This window comes from Epinephelus lanceolatus, chromosome 12 (assembly GCF_041903045.1).
Source record: "Epinephelus lanceolatus isolate andai-2023 chromosome 12, ASM4190304v1, whole genome shotgun sequence".
Lineage (NCBI taxonomy): Eukaryota > Metazoa > Chordata > Actinopteri > Perciformes > Serranidae > Epinephelus > Epinephelus lanceolatus.
In genome coordinates, this window is record NC_135745.1 from 43,022,197 (window position 1) to 43,045,692 (window position 23,496).

At 41.7% G+C, this 23,496-nt stretch overlaps 2 protein-coding genes across 29 annotated transcripts in view; both read left to right on the forward strand.

Annotated features, from left to right (window-relative positions):
* The window catches only part of dlg1b (discs large MAGUK scaffold protein 1b), a 204,637-nt gene that overhangs the window by 48,202 nt on the left and 132,939 nt on the right, over positions 1–23,496 (forward strand). Inside the window, exon 1 of one of the 28 annotated variants that reach the window (XM_078172788.1) lies at positions 4,115–4,434. The exons of 25 other annotated variants lie outside the window; for them this stretch is intronic. In XM_078172788.1, the coding sequence (XP_078028914.1) occupies positions 4,405–4,434 (30 nt within the window). In that variant the 5' untranslated portion in view covers positions 4,115–4,404. Of the gene's footprint in view, positions 1–4,114; positions 4,435–23,496 lie in introns of those variants that run through there. 2 more of the 28 variants (XM_078172790.1, XM_078172791.1) reach the window with 2 other exon arrangements.
* Positions 17,050–23,205, forward strand: LOC117271977 (nuclear factor 7, ovary-like). The gene has a single exon (XM_078172797.1). It carries the CDS (start codon positions 17,481–17,483, stop codon positions 18,870–18,872), a length of 1,392 nt encoding a protein of 463 aa, XP_078028923.1. The 5' UTR covers positions 17,050–17,480; the 3' UTR covers positions 18,873–23,205.

A 23,496-nucleotide genomic window follows, 5' to 3' on the forward strand; every position in this document is an offset into this window, starting at 1 on the left:
CTGCCGCAGCGACGCACACTCTTCGTCCTCCTCCTCCTCCTCCTCGTCCTGCTCCTGCTCGGCCATTTGGTGTTGAGTCATACATGTAACAACGAGCAGTCTGTGTGTTTGTGGAAGTGAAGCTCTGGAGCTCAGAACAAAAGCTGAAGCTGTGTCTTCTCGAGTGACTAACTGAAGATGTCAGCGGCCTTCACATGTTGCTCATTTGTTATTCGTGATGAGTTTGTGGTCGGATGTCGAGTGGGACGCCTCGCCGCTTCTCAGACGTGCACATGCATTGATGTCATATCGTTATTAGAGCTGAAACTGTTTGTCAGTTAATTAGCTGAGTGACAGAAAGTGAACCGATAACTACATCTGTGTTTCCATAAGAAAAAGGTTCAGTTCAGATTCCAGCCTCGCAGAGTTAAGTACTTGTTGTATTTTTAAATCTTAAAGAACTAATTTAAATATAATAATAACTATATAACAATAAGCTTTTGGTTAACCCTTTGAAACCTGAGAAATTTGGCTTTATTTCTTTAAAAATATGGGAAGAAGGCGATGAGCAACAAAAGAAGAAACGACCCCCAAGTTGTCGGTGAAGATTCTCAGTCATCCAGGACATGGTAATCATAAGTGCAAGAAATGCAGGCCAGTTGCCTACGATATAGCACTTACAATGACCCCTAAATAAAGCAAGAAATAAATTTTTTTTAAAATAAACAAACAAGGAAATGACCAAGAAAGAGTGCTTAAAAATTATAATAATTCTGTTGCATATTTTTTTTAATTAATTTTAATTAATTTAATTATTTTTTCCCCCAGTTTTTTAGCCTTTGCGTCTAATCGTCACATTGACTTTACGCATCATTCACTTTAACAGATTGTGTGAACATTAGTCACTCACTCCACAGCAGGAAACGACACTTCAAAATAAAAGCTCTGTAGCAGAAATTCACTGTAATTTAGAAAAATTTATTCTTTTACAAACTTGACATGTTTTCAAGCCACTTGCAGTCCATTCAGAATGAACCCAGGACCCACTTTTGGACCGAGACCCACCAGTTGGGAACCACTGTATAAGGAGACCTGGACACAGCACTGAAGGCACGACACAGTCCAGTCCTATGGAAGTTTCTCAGCGGCGCATGAAGCAGGAAACACTCTCCTTCTGTGGTTTAACAGTACCTGGATGTTTGGCACTACTTCCACGTCACTTGGCCCAAAGAGCAGGCGCACTGGGGACTTCAACCGGCCGAGCTGGTCACTTCAGTTTAGAGCTCTGCTTCCAGACTTTCCAAATGTTCACAGACTGAAACGATCAAATCCTGATAGTGAAACGAGTCAAAACGTGTATCCACTGATTTACAGACGTCTCTTTTACAATGTAAGTCTGTGTGGAAAAAGTCTTTTTGGGCCCGATGGCGTCAAGTGACGGACCCTGGAGTTGTAATTCCACTGTTTGACCACTATGGAAATTGGCTTCAAAGCCTGGTGCACTTCCTGGAGGCCCGGTGGTTTGAGTACAAGCGTGTCAAAGGGACCAAAGAGCAGCACATGATAAATGTGATTATATTTTGTGACCTTGATGACATAGTGATTAACACGTTGATATGGTCTTTGAACAACATCTTTATATATAAAAACAGATCAAGTGCAGGTATTTTAATGTTGCCTTCACTTGCTGTTGGGATAAATACATGTTTAGATTGAAGGTCCATGATCATCCCAATAAAATGAGTCATTTGTGACAGAGATGTCACACTGAGAAAATAAACAACATGCATTATTATGATATTCCCCTCTAAAAGCCTGGAATTATAACTTTGGTTTTGGCTTTTGTTTGCATTTTTTTATTTCTAAGTAATTAGTACCATAACCTAACACTAAACACACGTTAAACACACATTAAACACACATTAAACATGGCTTCATAGAGACAGTTTCAAACACAAATCAGCTTCACTATAACTCGGAGCATTCACAGACAAACACTTGTCTTTATCTGGACACATTTTCCCCACAAATACAACATGCTAACATTATTAGCACAAACCTATGGCATTTTACATTGTATAAATTAGCCTAGCAGCTAGCAGACTTCTCTTCTGCTCATTTGAAGCCAGGGACAACAGCAAATCTGCTTTGTTTTAACTCACAAGGTTCACTGACAAAACTGTCTTATACTAAACACGTTTTCCAAACAAATACAACATGCTAACGTAATTAGAATGAGGCTCTGGCATTTTTACATTGTATAACTAATGGCGTGTTCCAGGCAACCCGTAACTCGTGTTTTTACAACCTTCTACCCGTGACAGTGCACTGGAACGGCAGTCAAACCTGTAACTTCCCACCCGTGAACTCGTACCAGATCGATGTACTCCCAGTTACGCTTTCTGACGTCACACAGCCCTCTAAACTCTAAACCAGTGACCTTACTCCTCTAAACAACAATGGCAGCTCCATGGATGCGGTGTTGATGCAGGTGATACACGGTGAGAAATAGACATAAAATAACCCTAATGTTAACGCACTATTGGCAGCCGCTCTAACAGCAAGTTTCCAGTGCAAGAACAAATCAATACAAAATACGTTTCCAAACACACAGACAACGTAAAATAAAAAGTATGATAGCATCTGTGACCTTATGCGCCGTTTCTCCTCCGTTTAGCTCAAATGAGGAAGGAACCGGCACCTTTGGCGATAGAAGTGATCATAAACAAACATAAACCCTGCATGGTCCGCCATGTTGCTTTGACAGTTTGGCGTGACTTGCCTGGAACGCTATGAAGTCGTGAGTCGTGACTTGATGTAGTGACTTACGGGCTCAGAGACTTGCCTGGAACACAGCTTTAGCCTAGCGGCTAGCGGACTTCTCCTCTACTCATATGAAGCCAGGGACAACATTTAACAAAGGTAACGTTACAAAGTTCAGCTCAGTAGAGTGTGCCAGTAAACCCGGAGCTCTGTTAGCGCTTTTAGCACTTCCGGTTCTCTCGTCTAAAACTCAATACGTTTTTTGAATGGGATTTTGGTAAAATGCCTCAAATAAGGTCTGTGGTTAACAAAAGCTTAAGCGAGTTTCAGGTTTTGTTCTACGACATAAAACACATCAGTAAATACCCTACTTGTGAATTTTGAAGTTTTTACGTGTTGTAAAAAAGGCGGTTGCTAACAAGTTGCTCAATACAACTACGAACCCTGTCGGGGACATTAAACGCCATCACTCCCGAACAGGCGAGAGTGCTGGCAGTCCGCCATTACAGCTTCTTATTTAGCTTAAACAGTCCGATTTCCCCATTATACAATGTTTTTAAAATAAAGTGGCCGAAATCAGTTGAAAGCTTAGTGGCGGTGATGTCAAGAGTCATGTGACCGTGGAGTAGTCATGTAGTCCGTTAAAGCCTGACGTTAGCTTTTACTTTTGGCCATCGCATTTAAGCTTCAAACGCGGTATGAAAGGTGTTCATATGTGAAGATTATCTCGCTGAACAAAACCTGTAAGTATCATAAACTTGTGTTAGCCACAGAGCTTATTTTCTGACATAATCCAAAACGCAATGCAAAAATCACATTGACTTTCTCTTCCGGGAACCAGCGCGATGCTAAACTTCCGGGTTTTGACGTCAGCCCTGGCACACTCTATTACAGCTCACAAGGTTCACTGACAAAACAACTGTCTTATACTAAACATGTTTTCCCCACAAATGCAGCATGCTAACGTTATTAGCACAAGTCTATGACATTTTACATTGTATAAATTAGCCTAGCAGCTAGCAGAGATTTTCAGAGAAATTCAGCTGGAGCAGACTGAGCGACTGCACAGTTCACTGTCAGGTCTTTCAGCCAGGAGGGGAAGTTTGCGTTTCAAAGACACGAAAGAAAGGAAGCAAACTGACTTTGTAAAAAAACCCAAAAAAAACGAATAAATCAAAAGGTTCATAATAGACACAAGGATGAAGAGAGGAATGGCTGGGGGCCCACAGAGCCTGCTGATACTCAGGGCCCAGAGTCTCTGTGCTCCGGCCCTGGACATCAGTTCAGTGTGAATGCATTTCCTCTTGCTTTGGTCCTTACTGCTCAGGAGAAGTGTTAAGTTTGAGAGACTGGAGATTTCCCACAGCTCTTAAACGCAGCCTCAGAGGGGTTCACTGACTGCTGCTCCCGCTGAGCTCCGGATACCGGGATGAAGGAGGACCGGGGGAGGGAGGAGGCGGCTCTCCGGTGAGCACACACTCTGTCTCCGGTAGACCGCGGCTGTCGGTCGCTCTCGGTGTGTGTGTGTGTGTGACGTTATTGATGAAGACAGAGACTTTAAATGAAACCGTGAGCAAACTGACCGGCTGGAGCTCGCGCAGCAGGAGTGAGAGCACGCGATGAGATGCCTATGTTCCCGGGCTTTACTCCCGGCTCGGAACGATGGACTGCATCTGTATTGTCACCACTAAGGTAACGCCTGAAAAACCTCCGTTAGATACCGACACACAAACACTGTGGACTGCGGCTTCACTCAATGACGAGCTTGTGTTTAATTCGGCGTGTGTCTGATCCACCAAACTGCATTTATTATATTAAAAAATCTACTTTTTAGGGAACTGTTCGCCTCTCAATCCCGTAGTCTGTTCTCTTTGAATAGCGCAGCTAACCAACGGAGGCTGGTGATGGCATGTGGGGAACAAAATATTAAAGTTAATTTTATACGGTAATGCAGTGAATCTTTATGGATTATAACACTGCCGAATTAAACACAACACTGTCCACATTTGATTGATGATGTCTTGTGATCGTCTTTGTGTTGCGTTTTTACGGATAAGTAAGGAATAGTTAATTTGTCATTTTCCTTAATGGTAGTTTGGCACGGCGTTTCCTCCGGACAGCACAAGGACCTACAGCTTATTTGACTGATGCTTTCATCGCCACCACAGAAACATTAGATAACTCCTAAAATGAGATAACGTTATTTGACACTCTAGCCTTTGTATTGATGCCTGACAGTAACTGATCAGATCAATAATCAGCTAATTGTGCTCATTTCCTCACAGCAGTGTGTGGTGCAGAGTTGCAGTTTGTTTTAATTAACTTTAACAGTTAAAGCTGCTTTATGTGGTTGTTAATAATGACTGATGGTGGAGGCTGGAAGCTCAGCATCCACATCACACATCACATCGTCAGCCTGTGTTCATCCAGAAGAGACTAATAATAATCTGATGTCATCTTTCTGCTGTGTCGCCTCAGTACTGAAGCAGGAAAAGTTCATTTGCCACCTCCCACACATGATCTCAGGCCAGGTGGGCGACCTCGTGCCGCTCTGTCATCCAGGCTGCTGCTGGTGTTATCCCACTCTGTATGCACTCCTGGAAAACCTGGAAAGTTCCTGAGTAGTTTCCAGATCTGGAAAATATGAGATAAGACAACATTAAAATATCCAGGAGAATATATTGTGTGTGAGATCGTCCAGCAGGCAGCAGCTGACAGGTTGTGTTCAGGTCTGTGGTCTGTTCACGTTTTATTTTTAATGGTTGAAGGTGTTTATGAAAGCAGGTGTATTACATGATATCTTGCTTTCTCATGTATGCTGGACAAACTGGAAAATTTAGATTGTTCCAGGTACAGAGAGACACCTGGGAAATATGATCCTCTAAGTGGACATGATCCAAGTAACGTCCGACCAAATATTTTTTATTGGAAAAAAATGTGTGTATATGAACAAATAGGTTAATAAGTGGAGCGGTTCCTCTGTTTTCTCTGTTCACGGTTATCGTTCAGAGATAAAGAATATCTGAATAAATCAGAAATGTAAAGATTTTTTACACTTACGAAATCATTTTAATCGTTCACAGTCCAACTGATTTTTCTGTATTTATAAATACATATTTTTAACCATCTTGTAACATGTTTTTACCATTTTGTACTGTAATTAAATCTTTTTTGTTCCCAACCAAACTCAGAATTTGAAGATGTTTACACTGAAGAAATCATTTTAATCAGTCACAGTTCACCTTTGTTTTTAAAAAATATAAATACATATTTTCACTTTCTTTTTACATAAATATATATTTTTACCATCTTGTAATATATATTTAACCTTCATGTAACACAAATACATATTATTACATATGTTATACCGCCTTGTAACATACATGTATTTTTCACTATTGCATAACATTTATAGGCATATTTGACCATCTTGTAACAGATACACTGTTTTTATATATAATATATTTCCAGTCTTGCACCATATCAGTACAGATGTAATAACATGATAATCAGTGCAGTATTAATTTTAACCTAATTGCTGAGGATAGATTCTGTAATAAACGGTAACATAGAGGCTGATTAAAGCGTGATTTCTGGGACACATGAGGAGCTCTGCTGTTTGACAGCAGAATGTGAACGTGACCTTTGTGTTAATATTTTTTCATTCTCTGCTAAATGTGTGTTTAAAGATAAACTGAGTGTCTCTGACTCTGTTTGAAAAGCTTCTCTGAGGCAAAGCGGCTGACGGCCGACCTTTTAATAATGTCAGCACGGCGTCTGATGTGGTCGGTTTGTGAGCTGTTGTGTCGTCCTGGGACCAGACTGACCCCGAATTCACTCCAGAAGTGAGACGTCATAAAGACGAGGAGGGAAATGAACCTAACTGATTTTCAGGTGGGGTCCATGAGGTGTGTGAGAGGAGACATCACCACTGATTTGATTTCTCACCAGTCGTAGCTCCGTAGAGCCACAGTGAAACCAGGAGAGGTGATCAGTCATCAGAGATGGAGTTGATATGTTAACATCAGTGTCGTGAGTTGGTGTGGATCGATGGGTTAGTTAAGATGGAGGCTCTGTTCTGGGAGACGGATGAGTGACGGACATCAGAAGCTTTTCAGAAATGTCTTTTGGGTATCAGAGTTGTAGCTCGGCCTCTTTTCAGTTAGAAATTTAAAGGGAAGAAGAATTTGGATGAAGCATCTCAGAAACATGATTTATCAGAGAGTCAGTCGGTGATGATTTCTGCTAAAACCAGTGAATCTATTTATTATTTAATCAGTTAGCCAACCAGCACACAGTTATTTGAACCTAATGTTGACAGTTATCACATAAAAATGCCAAACATTTTTCTTAAACACTCGCCAGTATATTTATTTGTGGGTTTATTTCGCTTCTTTAACATTATGAAATTATTTTGATTGTTTTGACATTTGTGAAGAAACCTGATCAGATTTATGCTCCGCTAGCTTGTAACAGCCATTTTTATGCCTACACAGTGGCGATAGCCTTAACCAGAGGCAATCTTGTGAATGTGATATCTCAAGAATGCCCTGAGAGAATTGCTTTGAATTTGGCACAAACATCCACTTGAACTCAACAATGAACTGATGAGATTTTGGGGGTCAAAGGTAAAGCTCACTGTGTCCACGTCTGTCTCATTCTTGTGAACGCCATATCTCAAGAACGCCCTGAAAGAATTTCTTCAAAGTTGGCACAAACATCCACTTTGAGTTGAGGATGAACTGATTTTGTAGTTAAAGGTCAAGGTCACTTTGACCTCATTCATTGCATTATTGTGAATGCAGTGTCTCAGAACACCCTATGGTGATTTATTCAAATTTGGCACAAATATCCACTTGGACTCTGCGATGAACTGATTAGATATTTTGGTTGAAAGTCAAAGGTCAAGGTCACTGTCTGCGTCAGTCTCATTCTTGTGAACAAGATATCTCAAGAACAGCTTGAGGGAATTGCTTCAAATTTGGCACAAACATCCACATTGAGTTAAGGATAAATTGATTAGTTTTTGGTGGTCATAGATCAAAGGTCAAGCTCGCTGTGTCCGTGTCTGTCTCAGTCTTGTGGATGCCATATCTCAAGAAAACCTTGAGGGAATTTCTTCAACTTTGGCACAAACGTGGACTGAAAAATAAACTGATTAGAATTTGGTGGCCAAAGGTCACTGTGACCTCACGAAACATGTTTTTAGCCGTAAGAATTCATACACTAATTTTAACCAAACTTGACACAAATGTCTAACAGGATAAAATAATGAAGGTCAAAGGTCATCTTGACTGTGACATCATCATGTTTTAACGTCATATCTCAGGAACAGAAGGGGAGACATTTGGTCAGATACTGAATTGGTGACTCGAATCTTGAAACTGTGCTGATTGTATAGATCTTCTGTGTGTGAAGCATCCATGTTTTCACTGACATGGATGGAGACTGTCAGAGACACTGGACTGGTGGGCGGAGTCATACAACCACAGGGTGGACTGGTGGGCGGGGTCATACAACCACAGGGTGGACTGGTGGGCGGAGTCATACAACCACAGGGTGGACTGGTGGGCGGAGTCATACAGCCACGGGGTGGACTGGTGGGCGGAGTCATACAACCACGGGGTGGACTGGTGGGCGGAGTCATACAACCATGTGGCGGTGATTCTATCCTTTTTTCAATCATTATTGAGTAAACATGAATCATTTAATGTAAAAATAATTGAGATGAATAATTGAGTTCTGTTGCAGTGTTAAATCAAAATGGTGACGTGTACGCCTCCCACCACCTGTGATGATAGCCTCTGCAGCTCTGTGGAAAATCCTGACAATGTTTCACACACGATGACAAACAGCTGTGATACTGAGCAAAGAGTCAGTGCTGTGGTTTCGGTCCTGGTCTCTGGATGCTGCTGTGATGTCACTGATGTGGGGGTGGGCTGAGTCCTGGACCTCCTGCTGGGTTTGGGATCAGATCCCTCCAGGCCTTTTCTAAAATCCCATTTCTGTGTGGCGTGTCGTCATCGTCCTGCGCTCGCCTCTGATCTGCTCTCAGCTCCAAAATCTCCCCTCTGCTGCTTCTTCCCTCAAACACTCACCCTGTAAATGTACAGTCATGTTGTGCTGCTTTGACCTTTGACCCTCAGCCTTGTTTATGTTGGGTCACAAACAGTGGAATTTATTTCTAGTAAAACGTTTAGGTGCAGTTTGTGCAACTTTTTGGCTGAGACATGGCGACGTGAGGCAACACAGCAGTTGCTCTACATTGCCGTTAGTCATTTGATGTCTGTTTGGTGTGTGTGGGCCTGAAAGGAACAGTGTGTCAGATTTAGGGGAATTTAGTGGCGTCTAGCAGTGAGGACTGCAGATTACAACCAGCTGAAACTTCTCCTGTTCAGAATTCCTTCAGTGTCCTCTCCGAAACAAACAGACGAGCTGATTTTAACCAGGAGAAACTCTGAAAAAGACATGTCATGTTACAAATAAGTCAGCGACGGGCTGCTGACTACGGTGGCCTGAAGAAACCAAATGATTAGAACGTATTTCCAGCCTGGGAGCTTGTACCTGCAGTCTCACACTGTAATTAATTCCTTGAACTGGCATCATGTCTTCGGCTAGAAAGTTCGACACTGCGTCTGTTATGTCTCTGCTCCTTTTCCATCACTTCTCATACGGGGTTACGGCGGCAAAAACGACACCATTGCTTGGTGTGTTGGTGCCGCCCCACAGCAGCAGAAGTGCTCAGCCGTTGAACACCTGTTGGTGGATTTACTGCAGTTTGGGTGGATATTGAAGCTGTCAGTGCAGTCACTGGGACGCCACCTTTTCAGGTGATGGAAAAGGTTTGTTGTGGTTCCCGGCCTGGTTGGCACCAACTGAGGATGTATTTTGCAGACCGTCTTTGTCCGTGCGTCGTCATCTTTCAAGTAGCCAAACCACTTCCAGATTACCGACGTTGTGTGACCTTTTCTTATCCACAGTTTCGTCCATTTTTTAGGACAACACAAGCTCTTCTTCAGCTTCTCTTCCTCTCATTTTCCCCTCTTTTTGTTGTGGCCAAGCTACTTTCTCTTCCTCCTCACCTCAGCACAAACTTTGCAGTGAAAATTGGGCGTGTACAGTGATGCGCAGTCCCAACACTGCAGACTGACTGACAGCTGTCTGTTAACTTCTGCTGTTTGGATCTATCTAGGTCTGTCTACATCCAGTGAACAGGGTTTATCATCATCGTCGACATACATTTTATTGCGATCCCGTTTCGAGATCGTTTTATCGCCCAGACCTATTCATAAGTATCAAAATTGCTGACAGTCACTCAATTCATCGACTAATCGTTTCAGCCCTGTCGTTTAAAATGAACCAAACTGATGATAAATTGTGAAGTGATTGATTAATGTAGGGAATATTATTCACATGAAACAGACAGACGTTGATGCTTTAGTGGATTCGTGATGCTTGTGTGTTGGACGAGGACGAGGTGTTGGAGCCTCAGGTGCAGCCTGTGTGTTTGTAGGGCAGCGCCTCAGTGTTGGGACTATTTTCAGCTCTTTATTAAGTGAGTGCTGCAGCTCTGTGGCTCAGCAGGACCAAACACAGTCAGCTCGGTCTAAATAAAGTCGCTGCTGCTGCTGGTCATGTTCCTGCAGACGCACCAGCACCTCAGGATGCCTCCACACATCTGATCTGAGGACACAGGTTACGTGTTTATAACCACCTCTTTCCACATCAGCTTAAAATAAATTAGCGCCCAACGGTGCAAAATATTATTATTTATGCACATGTATTGCATTTTAGAGGAGCTGAAAGTGTTTAAAAACAAACTAAACTTTGCACAAACATCAGAATTTTTTTTTCATATTTCATGAGTCTCGAGCTCGGATGCATTAAAAAAAAAAAAAAAAAGCTCAGTAGCACATTCAACAAAATTTCTAGGAAGCAGCCCCCGCTGTAAGGTTCACTTAGGTGTATGAAAAGTGGCGCACACACAAAAACAGGTGTGTGTTCTGTAGCGCCACATAGTGGACATGGGAAGTGGTACGTAACTGCAGAAAGTCACTTCCAGCACAGCGCTGTGCAGATCACCCATGAAACGTCTCGTGTGCAGTGTAGGGCTGTGCCATATCATCTTGTTCACAATAATACCGGAAAAATTCATATCCTGATACTACCGATAATTCAACTTGTTGACATATTGACGTCATACTGTTTCCCACGGCAACAGCAAGCATGGCTGAAGGGGAAATTATTAGGTTAGGTTGACATGTAAAACTATACCGCATATTTTTTTTTCAATTCTATGTTCTTCAATTAACAATAAGAAATAGTTTTTACTAATTAGTCATATTCGTTAACAGTAACGTTATCGCAAAAATACCCTAAAATATTTTGATATTATGTCAGGGCCATATCGCCCAGCCCTACCGCATTGCCTGACTGTGGTGTAAATGTACGTCTGCATCAGCATCAGCCAGTGTCCCGCCTCCACCCCTGATGTGCGGGAAGCTGCGAGGGCCCGGTCATCTCTGCTCGCAGCTTTAACTTTTTGACGTCCCTGATTTCATATTTGTTGGATGATGTGGATTTGTTGCTGAACAACAGTGCAGAATTTTGGATCCTGTTTTCCAGCGTATTCTCTTATCACTTTTAATATGTCTGAGTGATTGTGAGAGAGTGCCGTGTTTTTATCGTGGTTTATTGAGCCATTGGAGCGTTGCTGTTTGGTTGTACCTCAGCAGTCAGTGTTTCCGCTGTTTAACTCTGCTCTGATTTCTGATTTTAGAGCGACAAAGAAAAATGGATTTCTTGGAAAACTGCTGTTTTATTTGGATGTTAAACTACTTTAAAGTTTAATAAATTACGTGGTATCAGATCAGTGCGTTAGCTGTGTCTCAGTTCAGGGGCTGCAGCCTTTGAAGGCTGCATTTGAAACACGATTGCGTCACATCGGTGCAACCAAGGACCTCCCATTTTGAAGGCTCCTTCAGATGCAGCCAAGAATTGCAGCCTTCCTTCCCAGAATTTGGAGAATGCAACGGATGAATCCTTCGTGGCCCAGCCTATCCCAAGATGCACTGCAAGCTGGTGACGACTGTATTGTTTTCATTACAGCGTCTGACACACCCCCGGCAGCAGTGGCGGCAGATTACACTTTACTGGGTTTCAACTCACTCGAATAGCTAACGACACAAATGTTATTGAACACAGGAAGCCGTCAAACCTAAGAGTTTTGTTCAAATAACAGACTAACGTATGTGACGTGACGTTGATGCGAGGCGACGTTGCTAGTTAGCCTCTCATCAAATGCAGCTCCTTGCTAGGTAAGAGGAATGCCAACGGGTCGGGCGAGAACAACTTGTGGTGCAATGAGGAAATCCTCCACAGACCAGACAGTCCCATTTCGGAGATTGTTCGGTTTGGCTGATGCGCGGCCGACCCTTGAATTGAGACACAGCTAAGGCTGCAGCCTTTGATCTGGCATTTTGGGCAGTGTTAGAGGCTCCTCCGATGCTGGTGTCTGTTTCCGAACAGCTCTAGACTGCAGCACGGATATCAGTGGCTCCAAGTGTTGTGTTTACTGCCCTGTAAAAGGTTAAATCTACTTCATGTGTGACGCTAAAGCTAACGCTACCTGCAGCTATATGTGAGAGGCTCAAGCTGGAGCTACAGTTAGCAAATGTTCTGCTTCATAAGATAAGACAGAGCTGTGTTTAACACACACACACACACACACACACACTGTGCTTTGTTGAATTAGAATCACCTGTTTTGTGTTCGGAGTAAGAAGTATTGTAGTGTGTAGTTTGTCTGAGAGCAGCTGACCGTCACTTTGTTGCTTCATCACCAGCTTCATGTTTAGAACAAGCTGTGGTGTCGTCACTGGTTACTGGGACGGTGGTGTGACTGGGATTTTTTTTAAACTAGTGTGGCGTGGCACATAAAAAGGGTTTGGAAACACTGACCACAGAAAGACACACCCATAAAGAACACACACACACACACACACACACACACACACACACGAACACACAGCCTGCAGCAGCTGGAGCCTGAAGGGATAATCAGTAGTCTGCAGTGTTTCCAGAAAATGACCATAAACAAAGCTGCAGGGGCTGATGGGAATGTTGATCAGCTGTTTACCTGCAGAGATTTCCTTACACACACACACACACACACACACACACACACACACACACACACTCTGCAGCAGTTTTATTATGGCAGTGTGTTGATGGATGAACTCGTCACTGCTCTCTGCTCCGATCAGCAGCTCGCTGCTCTCGTGGGAAAACGTGACTTAATTATTTATGTTAATTACAGGCTGCCGTAGCTGAGGGCCACAGTGAGTTATAGGATGAGACGACTGCTTGAAAAAGAATAAAAACATGGAGTCACCGTCACCCTTTGGGAGGCTTATTTTAGTTGTCTTTAGACAATTATTTATGCAGTTAGTTTTTTTTAAAATCTATTTTTCTAGCGACTTTTGTGCTCTTGTTTTATTTTTGTCACATTTTTTATGGTTTATATATATTTTTTTAATTTTATGCAGATACTTTATTTTCTATTTTACAGCTTTTATTTATTATTCTTATTTTAGGTAATATATATATTTGTTTTTATTTTTTTGTATTGTTGGTTTCTATAATTTTCTCTTAATTGTCTTTTTTATAGAAGTATTTTTTTTTGTTGTTGTCTATACAGTTGCATTAAATAATGGTATTTTCTTTTTTTTTTTAAGATCATTCTCATAAGAAAGAAGTATATATTTATTTTTTATTGTTATTTTATAGCATTATTTTTTATACCTATAATTTTCATTTTCTAAATTATACTTTAAATTAGGAACAATATTTTCTTTTTTAATGTATTCTTTAATAGAAGTATATTTTTTGTTTTATTTTATAGAAGTATTTTATTACATACAATTGTAATTTTTTAATTAGTTTTTTTAGTAACAGTTTTATTTCATTTGGAATTTTTTTTAAATTGTTTTGTTTTTATTTAAGTATTTTCCCACATAAAATTTTATTTTAAAATTATTCTATTTTAGTAACAGTATTTTCTTTTTTATTTTAGTTTTTTGAAAATTAATTTTTTTTTAAATTTTTGTTTGACAAATTAGTCTTACTGCAGGATTTTGTTTTATAATTTAAAAAAAAAATGTTTTTAATTTTTTTTGTTCAACAAAACCAATGCAGCAATCCAGCTAATACAGAATGATAATATAAATAGAATTAATACACCATTACATCAAATGTCCATCCCAGTAGGAATAAAATAAAGTATATTAATAAAAGTATAAAAAGAAAATGTGACATCGGTGTTGTATCAGCTGCTGAGAAACACCAGAAACGTCTGACCTAAAACGTGCAGCTTTGCAGCAGGAAGTCTGTAAACCTCCTCCGAACTCTGCTGCCTCATCTGTCACCTGATACGAGACGGGACATTTTAGTTTTCATTTGACAGTCAGAGGTGAAAGAAATATTCAGATCCTTTACTAACAAAGTGTCTGCTCCAGTAGGAATAAAATAAATACATGATGAGTAGTAATGATATGATCAGACGCTGCGGTTTCTTTGGTTAGTTTCCTTCTTTGACTCTACGATAGAAGCCTCGTAATAAGGCATGAAACAGGTATGAAACAGCACCTCCTGCTGGAGTCAGAGTCAACAGAACAGTATCTGTTTTTCCATGTTTAATTAAGTAAAATAAAAAATGATAGATGCAGAGCGGACAGCTCTTTAAAAAGTACATACTCTACTTTAAACACTTAGTTTTCAGGTTAATTTAAAAAATAAATATACAGAAAGTATTCAGTCGATTTTTGTGTATTTACAACATCTGTGGTCTGAAGACAGAACAGCCAGTTCCAGTCCTGATTCACGAGACAAAGATATGTGCAGGTTGATGATGACGCGATGTTTGATTTGGTCTCAAAAAATGAGATGAACGCTGCAGGTCAAAGATCACTTTATATTACTGCATCTGTGTGTGTGTGTGTGTGTGTGTGTGTGTCACCACCTGTCCATGGATTAAAATTCAATAACCATCATATTCCATATAATGACTTCTCCAGACTTTTCCAAGTCAGTTGGTCGGACAATCACCGGTCCTACTTTCATAAATCATCCACCAAAGATCTTTTTTCTAGCTTGAAACATGAGGTGCTCTCCTGAACACGTCCAGCTGGGAGCGCTTTCTTTGGAGGGCGGTGTTTCTATGTCTCTGCACCGGAGATTATTGTGGTTGAATAACCCGGTCTCACTCCAAAGTCAGCAGATACCAGCGCTTGGTCGATGACCTCTCACATTAGACACGGACAAAAAAAGCCGTTCTTCACATCGGCATGATTCACAGCCGTTCACACGGTGGATAGGTCCAACAATCACCAGCTTTTACCTGGAAGACTGTTGTTCGCTTCCCAAAAGATTGTAAAGTCAAACCCTGTTATATTTTTCTAAACCCAACCACATGTGTGTGTTGTTGAAGTAAAATAAACATCAGTTGGCGGTGTTGTACCGACGTATTGCTTTTATTTTGAAAGGGACTATGCAAACTGTACATTTCCTATGAAATGTATGAAAGTGTATTTTGAAAACAGACAATGCATGTAACAGGCTGAAGTTGACACGGCGTCCCAGAATGTCAACAGCCAACACACCCAGGGTACCTTGGACATCATATGTGGACGTGAACGGCACCAACCAGGCAGCGATATTTGACGAGTTGGGATGAGGATGTGTTGGGTTGTTCGTTGGTCTTGCCTATTCTCATGAACTTGATATTATTTCTTCAAATTTAGCACAAACCTCCACTTAAACTCAACAATTAACTCATTTGAATTTGGTGGTCAAAGGTCAAGGTCACTATGACCTTTCATCCGACTCATTCTTGTGAAAGCAAAATCTCAATAAGGCCTTCAAGGGATTTCCTCAAATTTGGCACAAACATTCAGCTGGACTCAAGAATGAACTGATTAGGTTTTGGTGGTGAAAGGTCACTGTGACTTCACAAAATGTGTTTATACCTCAGTGCAGGTGCAGTGCAGTTAGCCGTGGCAGAAGGCATTTTCTATTCTGGGTGTCCGTCGGACTGTCCCCTTCTCGTTAACGCAATATCCTTCCATGCCTTGAGGGATTTTCTTCAAATTTGGCACAAACTTAGCAATGAACTGATTAGAATTTGGTGGCCAAAGGTCAAAGGTCACTGTGACTTTAAAAAAACATGTTTTTGGCCGTAACTCAAGAATTCATTCGCTAATTATGACAAGACTTGACACAAATGTCTAACAGGAAAAGATAGTGAAGTGATGACATATTACGTCCAAAACATCAAAGGTCAGCTTTACTGTGACATCATCATCTTTTCACAGACATGGATATAAACTGTTACTGAAACTTGACGGATTCGCGGAGGCAAAGAACCACAAGGCTCTAAGTTCAGTCCTAAACCAGAAGTCTGTTGGTGTGGAAGATGTTTTGTATCTTTGGTAACCCAAACTGAAATTAAATGAAGAAGACAAAGACTTTTTTCGAACCTGATATATCTCTGGATAAAATTGATCAACCCATACATTAAAGGAACAAGTTATATAAAAAAAAATGCCCATTACGAGACCAAAACCCTGTTAGCTCATTAGTCATGTTCAAGGTGACTGTGATCTTTGCTGGTCTATGTTTGAATCTCTGGACTGATGTTTGCAGCTTTGTGTGATAATATGTAAATTACATAGACAATAAAAATAATGGATGTAGCTACAGTGACGTCATCATAAGCTTGTGGACTCTTGAAGCTTTGAGTTCAGCATTTTCAAGTTGCAAGTTGCAAGTTGCAAGGGGGCCACTCACAGTGACCTACCCTTAAATATGTGTAACTTTAGCCATTTAGGAGTTAGATCAAAATCCAGCCCTGTTAAAGTTGTCATGAATGTTAAAATTGACTGTAGAGACCAAAACAGTTTTTGTACCAGGCTGTAAACATGTTTATTTCTACATTTTAATGCGGGGTTCTGTGGGGATTGACTCACACTTGGAGCCAGCATCAAGTGGACATTAGAGGAACTGCAGTTTTTGGCGCTTCAGCATCGACGGCCTCTGCTTGGTAAATTACAGCTGGATAGATATCAGTAAAACATATTAAAATTAAAATGAATCTTGTTGGTGGTGAAAGGTTTGTGGGTATTATTGGTGTTGTCATGGTGATCATCAGAATCTCTGTGGTACCAGGTGTAAATCTAGTTAGTGACATTTTTAGGAGATGAAAAGTGCATGATTTTCAGTTACCTGCAGTTTGAAAAATAAAGCCAGTGATTTTAGTTTCCATGATTATATAGAACATTGTTTGTGTGAATGAACTACATATTCAACAAAGACAGAAGTAGCACACAGTGAGGAGAGACATGTTTGTGGAATGAAACTCAACCTGATGAAGCTCCTCCCATCACCTGCCTCACCTGACAAGAATCAGGAAACTGATTTTCATTCTGCTTCACTGAGACACACACTGAGAGACGGACAGTAAGATGCATCTTTGGACCAAGACCACCACGTCCACTGACAGAGGAATAGCTGCAGGAGGAACACTGGGAACACTGGAATATCACCACTTAAACCAGCGGTTTACCTGCTCACACTGAACCAGAGTTTTACAGCAACAACGACTCAAAGTGAAAGTAACTCTCAGGGAACAGGGAGTGGCTGAGCTGTCTGCCTGCTGTGTTCACAGCGTTACTGAGAGACAAAATGGCTTCCAGATTAGAGGACGATCTCTGCTGCCCTGTTTGCTGTGACATGTTCAAAGATCCTGTCATCCTGTCATGTAGCCACAGCTTCTGTAAAGACTGTCTGCAGAACTGGTGGACAGAGAAACCAGCACGTGAGTGTCCAGTTTGTAAGAGAAGACACTCAAAAGACGTAACACTTCCTAACTTTGCTCTAAAGAAGCTGTGTGAGAGTTTCTTACAGGAGAGAGATCAGAGAGCTTCAGAGGCTCTCTGCAGTCTGCACTCTGAGAAACTCAAACTCTTCTGTCTGGACCATCAGCAGCCAGTTTGTCTCGTCTGCAGAGATTCAGACAAACACACCAACCACAGATTCAGACCCGTCGATGAAGCTGCACGACAACACAAGAAGGAACTTGAGGAAACTCTGGAGTCCTTAAAGGAGAAGTTAAAGGTTTGTGAACAAGTTAAAGTGAAGTTTGATCAAACAGCAGAACACATGAAGGTCCAGGCCCGACACACAGAGAGGCAGATTAAGGAGCAGTTCAAGAAGCTTCACCAGTTTCTAGAGGAGGAAGAGGAGGCCAGGATGGCTGCACTGAGGGAGGAAGAGGAGCAGAAGAGTCAGATGATGAAGGAGAAGATGGAGGCTCTGAGCAGAGAGATAGCAGCTCTTTCAGACACAGTCAGAGCCACAGAGGACGAGCTGAGAGCTGAAGACGTCTCATTCCTGCTCAACTACAAGGCTGCAGTGGACAGAGTCCAGCAGCGCCCCCTGCTGGATGATCCACAGCTGCTCTCAGGAGCTCTGATAGACGAGGCCAAACACCTGGGCAACCTGACCTTCAACATCTGGAACAAGATGAAGGACGTGGTCTCCTACACTCCTCTGATCCTGGACCCAAACACTGCTGGTCCATATCTCATCCTGTCTGAAGATCTGACCAGTGTGAGTCGAGGACAGAGACAGCAGCTTCCTGATAATCCAGAGAGGTTTGACCACTGGTGTGTCCTGGGCTCTGAGGGCTTTAACTCAGGGACTCACAGCTGGGATGTCGAGGTTGGAGACAATACATACTGGGAACTGGGTGTGTTAGCAGAGTCTGTCCAGAGGAAAGGAGTCATACACTCTGGATTATGGAGAATACGGTTCTGTATCGGCAAATACACAGCAGTCTCCCCACCACATCAAGCCACTGCTATCCCAGTGAAGAAAAAGCTCCAGAGGATCAGAGTCAATCTGGACTGTAACGGAGGAAAACTGTCATTCTCTGATCCTGATACTAACACACACATACACACCTTCACACACACTTTCACTGAGAGGATGTTTCCATATGTTAACAATAGGGATAAACTCCCACTGAAGGTTTTACCACTGAAGGTCTCTGTGACTGTAGAACAACACAGATAGATGACTTTGATGTGTATATTGAAAGATATACTGAGTGTTGCGGTACATGTGACTGTATTTTCCTGATGATGTTTTTTCTTAGAGTGCAAAAATTTTTAATTTTGGCACTGCGTCCACCAAAGCCTTTTTTTTCCACCAGCTGAAAATGACCTTTGAACTTCATCTTCATCATTTTATCCTGTTAGACATTTGTGTGAAATGATGTCATATTAAGTGTATATACTCTTGACGTGTGGCCAAAAATGTTTTGTGAGGTCAGAGTGACCTTGACCTGAGACCTCCAAAATCTAATCAGTTCATCCTCCTGTTTAAGTGGACGTTTGTGCCAAATTTAAAGGAATTCCCTCAAGGCGTTGTTGAGATATAACTTTTTTGAGAATGAGACAGACTAGGTCACAGTGACCCTGTCCTTTGACCCATGGCCACCAAAAACTAGTCATTTCATTGTTGAGTCCAAATTAACGCTTGTGCCGAATTTGAAGAAATTCCCTTGAAGCGTTCTTGAAATATCTCATTACAAGTTGGACAGACGTACATACTACGTACAGATAGAGAATTAGAAGGAGCAGGTCACAGTGACCTTGACCTTGACATATGACCACCAAAATCTAATCAGTTCATTGTTGAGTCCAAGTTAACGTTTTTGCCAAATTTGAGGGAATTCCCTCGAGGCCTCTTTGAGATATTGCATTCACGAGAATGAGAAGGACATGAGGCCATAGTGACATTGGACTTTGACCACCAAATTGTAATCGCTCCATCACTGAGTCAAAGTGGATGTTTGTGCCATATTTATAGGAATTGCCTCAAGGCATTTTTGAGATATGGCATTTGCCAGAACGGGGTGTGCTGATGGACGGATAACCTGAAACATGACACCATCGCCCAGTCGGAGGCTTTAAAACGCCAAACAGCCAGCTGTTTCCTGGCGTTTGTAACTCCTGTTGTAAAATATTAAAAAATATACTGGCCTCAGAAAAATACTTTGGTGGACACGGCCCTTTAGAGTCAAGGATGTTAAATCAACAGACAAATATTATAAACCCACAAAAATGTAAGATTGTGATTGTTCATGTCAAAGTCAGTCAGTGAGTGGATAAAACAGATTTATTCAGTGAAAGACTTTGACATCACTCCATGTTCCAAAGTGTGGCTGCATTCAGTGACATGATGCAGATAAACTTGGATCAGAAACCCGGTTGTGTTTACTGACTTTACTTATGTCACGTCATCAGAATTCATAACTAAGGGTGTGACGATCCATGGATTTTGATGTATGTATCAGTGTAATGATCAATGACCTAGGGTTGCAGCGGCATAAGATTTTCACGGTATGATAACGGCCTCAGAAAATATAGCAGTTTCACAGTATCACAGAGTTTATATTGTTATCAGTCAGAATGAGCCCTAAAGGAAGGAAAATGGAGGAGATATTTTTGGTTAAACAAACATTTTATTACTAGAATTGAAACTTGAAATTATTTTGTTACTGGAAGTTTGTGTAAAACGTTTCCCCCTTTAGAAAATTCCGAAAATAAAGGGGAGATTGTTTTGTTTTGTTCTTTCAGTATCGTAGATAAGCAGATGTACACAGTATGATAACCGTCAACTTTTATATCATGGGATACCTTGAAACCGGTATATCGCTGCAACCCTACAATGCTCCAGTATCATTGATGCAAAATAAAACATTGATCTGTATCATCAGCTTTAAGAGATGCTTTTATTTTGAAAGTCTGTGTCACTGTCAAACAGCAGCAGGCAGATGGCGAGCATCCGAGATAAAGACGATGAGGTTTACTTGGGAATAAATCACAAATGTGGAAATAGTTTTGACGGTGCAGTTAATGAGATGAAACGCAGCGTACCTGCCTGGACGACATCTCACTCCACTTAGTCATTTTGTGCCCTGTCTCTAAATTTGGAGGTTTTTGTGAGCGCTGCATGAGTTCTTTGCTCAGCAGCAGTTTCTGGCTGGTGAGGTGGATAATTGATCCGTCGATCCATTCAGAGCTGATCATATCAGATCGATGGTTGAGAGGAACAGCTGTTTGTGAGTGAAAGCAAACTTTCAGGCTGCGTTCACACCTGCCCTGTTTGGTTCGGTTCAGTCTAACTCAGGTGTGTTTGCCCCCTCAGTGCGGTTCATTGGGCAGGTGTGAACACACCAAAACAACCGGACCGAGACCTTCTTGAAGAGGTGGTCTCAGTCCGGTTCCAAAGGAACTCTGGTGCGGTTTGTTTGTGGTGAGAACGTGTTCTGACCTGGATGTGAAGCAACTGCAGTCACATGACACATTGTTTGGGTTAAACATGAGCATGTTACAGTCCTGGAGGATTATTAATGTGCACCTCCTCCTGTACTGCCTTAATATGCACATTCAGCACATCCAATGCATCAAAACATTGTTTTCTAGTTGGAGCCGCGCCTCGTTTTCAAACTGTATGGTTTGACTAAAATGAACAATGACAGCAATATAGTCCACGATGAGCAGCGCTAAAATCAACCTGCGTAGTTGTCCCTCCATTGTGACATTAGAAAGTGTCACATTTATCTTGCAAGTGTACTCTTCTTCAACGTTTGCTTTACTTCCTGGATTTTTCCCACATGGAAATTCTTACCAATCAAGAGCAGCTTTCTCACACAAGGCATTTGATCTGGTCCCTTTGTAAATGCTGCCGTGAGAACACGAACCAACTCTAGGCAATTATACAACTTTGGAACAACATGAGTCCCTGATTCAGACCAGAGGAGACCACTCTAGAGGTTCATCCCAACACCTGATCTCACATCCACGTTTCCTTCACTTGCATCTCTTCCTCACTTCCCTCTCCTCTGAAAGCCTCCTGTCTCCTCGACTCCTCTGAGTGCATTTAACAAATTGAGGCGACCTTCAAGATTGAGTGTCAGTTGATTACAGGTCAAGTGATCAAGGATAGAGGAGTCGAGGAGTCGAGGAGGGATATTGGGATGAACCCTATGTCTGATGTTCACTTTCACCGCGTCTGACATTTTGCTGCTCTGCCTGTGCCCTGAGAGCACTCCACCCTCTGAACGTATGTATAATCCAACAGCGCTCCTAATAAACGATCCAGCTCCAAAAATAAAAAGTCAGCATGTGGCGGCACGTTATCATGGCGGGCCGCCACTAATAAATCAGTGTGGTGGAAACCCTGGTGATGGCTGAAGAGCTGCAGATCTGGTCCACAGTGAAACCAGCTGTCAGAGTCACAGCGTTCGTAGTCTCGCCACCAGACAATCAGAGATCTCCGCCTTCTGATAGTCTGGGGACACTCCTTTCTAAAGTGTGTTTAACACACCGGCGAAAACGGCCGGCAACAAAGCAACGCCTCTTGCATTTTTGAAAAGGACACGCCTTCTCGGAAATGTGCACTCCCCCTTTTCTCATCTGCAAGGAAACAAACACACACAGAGCTTGAAAATGGATGCGGAGAGATTTAACTCCGTTTTATCAAATGTGTGCTCATCCGTGAAGAAAATATTTTTTCCAGCAGATGTCTTAGTTACAACATGATTGAGCTAACTGGAGTAGTTTCATGTCGTATCCGACAACGGGAGGCTTTTAACAGATGACGTCCTGATGTTAGCTTTGCTGCTGCTGTTAGCTGTCCCTGTCAGCTGCAGCCACTGATGCTTTCTAGACATCGTGATTTCCTAAAACTGAATAAATACCGCACATAGCAACACAAAACTGCTTTGCTAGCTCAATCATGTTGTAACTAAGATATCCGCTGGAAAAGATATTTTTTTCACGGACCGTTTAATGAGTTATTACCTATTACAGACATCGCTAACGGCTACCAGCTAATGGTTAGCCCAGCTAAACGTGCACACAGAAATAGTAATGTTTGTTCAATCATTGTGTTTATAGACTTTATAAACATCGGATTAGTCCAAACGGTGATACAGTGATGTGAAAAATGTGATATATAGGCTATATATATATATATATATATATATAGCTAAAAGCTCTGCTGGTTTTCTACCCGGAAGTATTTGTAAACAACAAGGCGATTCCCTCTAACGTTATAGTCCGGCTGGACGGATGAGTCATGGCCTTATAAAAGATTATGTTTGTTTCTTTTAGTTGGCGAGAATGTGTCGCCGCAAACGCGACAAACATCCACTAACTTTGACGGCGTTTTCTGCGAGCACGCTGAGCCATTTTGTACCGCTACACGTGTTTCTAGTGGGACTATGTTTACGAGCACAAGAGTTCAGCGAGCCACCAAAGGACCGCCCTGCAGATTTACTATTGGTTCTGCAACGCAGGGAGTTTTTTTAAACTCTGAAATTGTATCCGCCCATCTAAACACAAAATCAGGGAGAAAGTCATCAGTCTTTAGTTAAGCAAAGCGTCTAAAGACTGACTTGTGAGTCTACAGCGTTCGTTAATGTTGTGTCGTGCTTCAGTCACACAGTCATAAAAACCTGCTGCCACAGAGACTGATGTGGATGATGTGAACACGACATTCTTCTTCTTCTGAAATATAGATAAAACATTTGGTAACCAGACGAGCTTTAATCATAGTAATTCAGAGTAGTGACCAAACTGCCCAAACCGTATTTTTAGGGTGAAGGAGGAAAAATATTTTATTACCC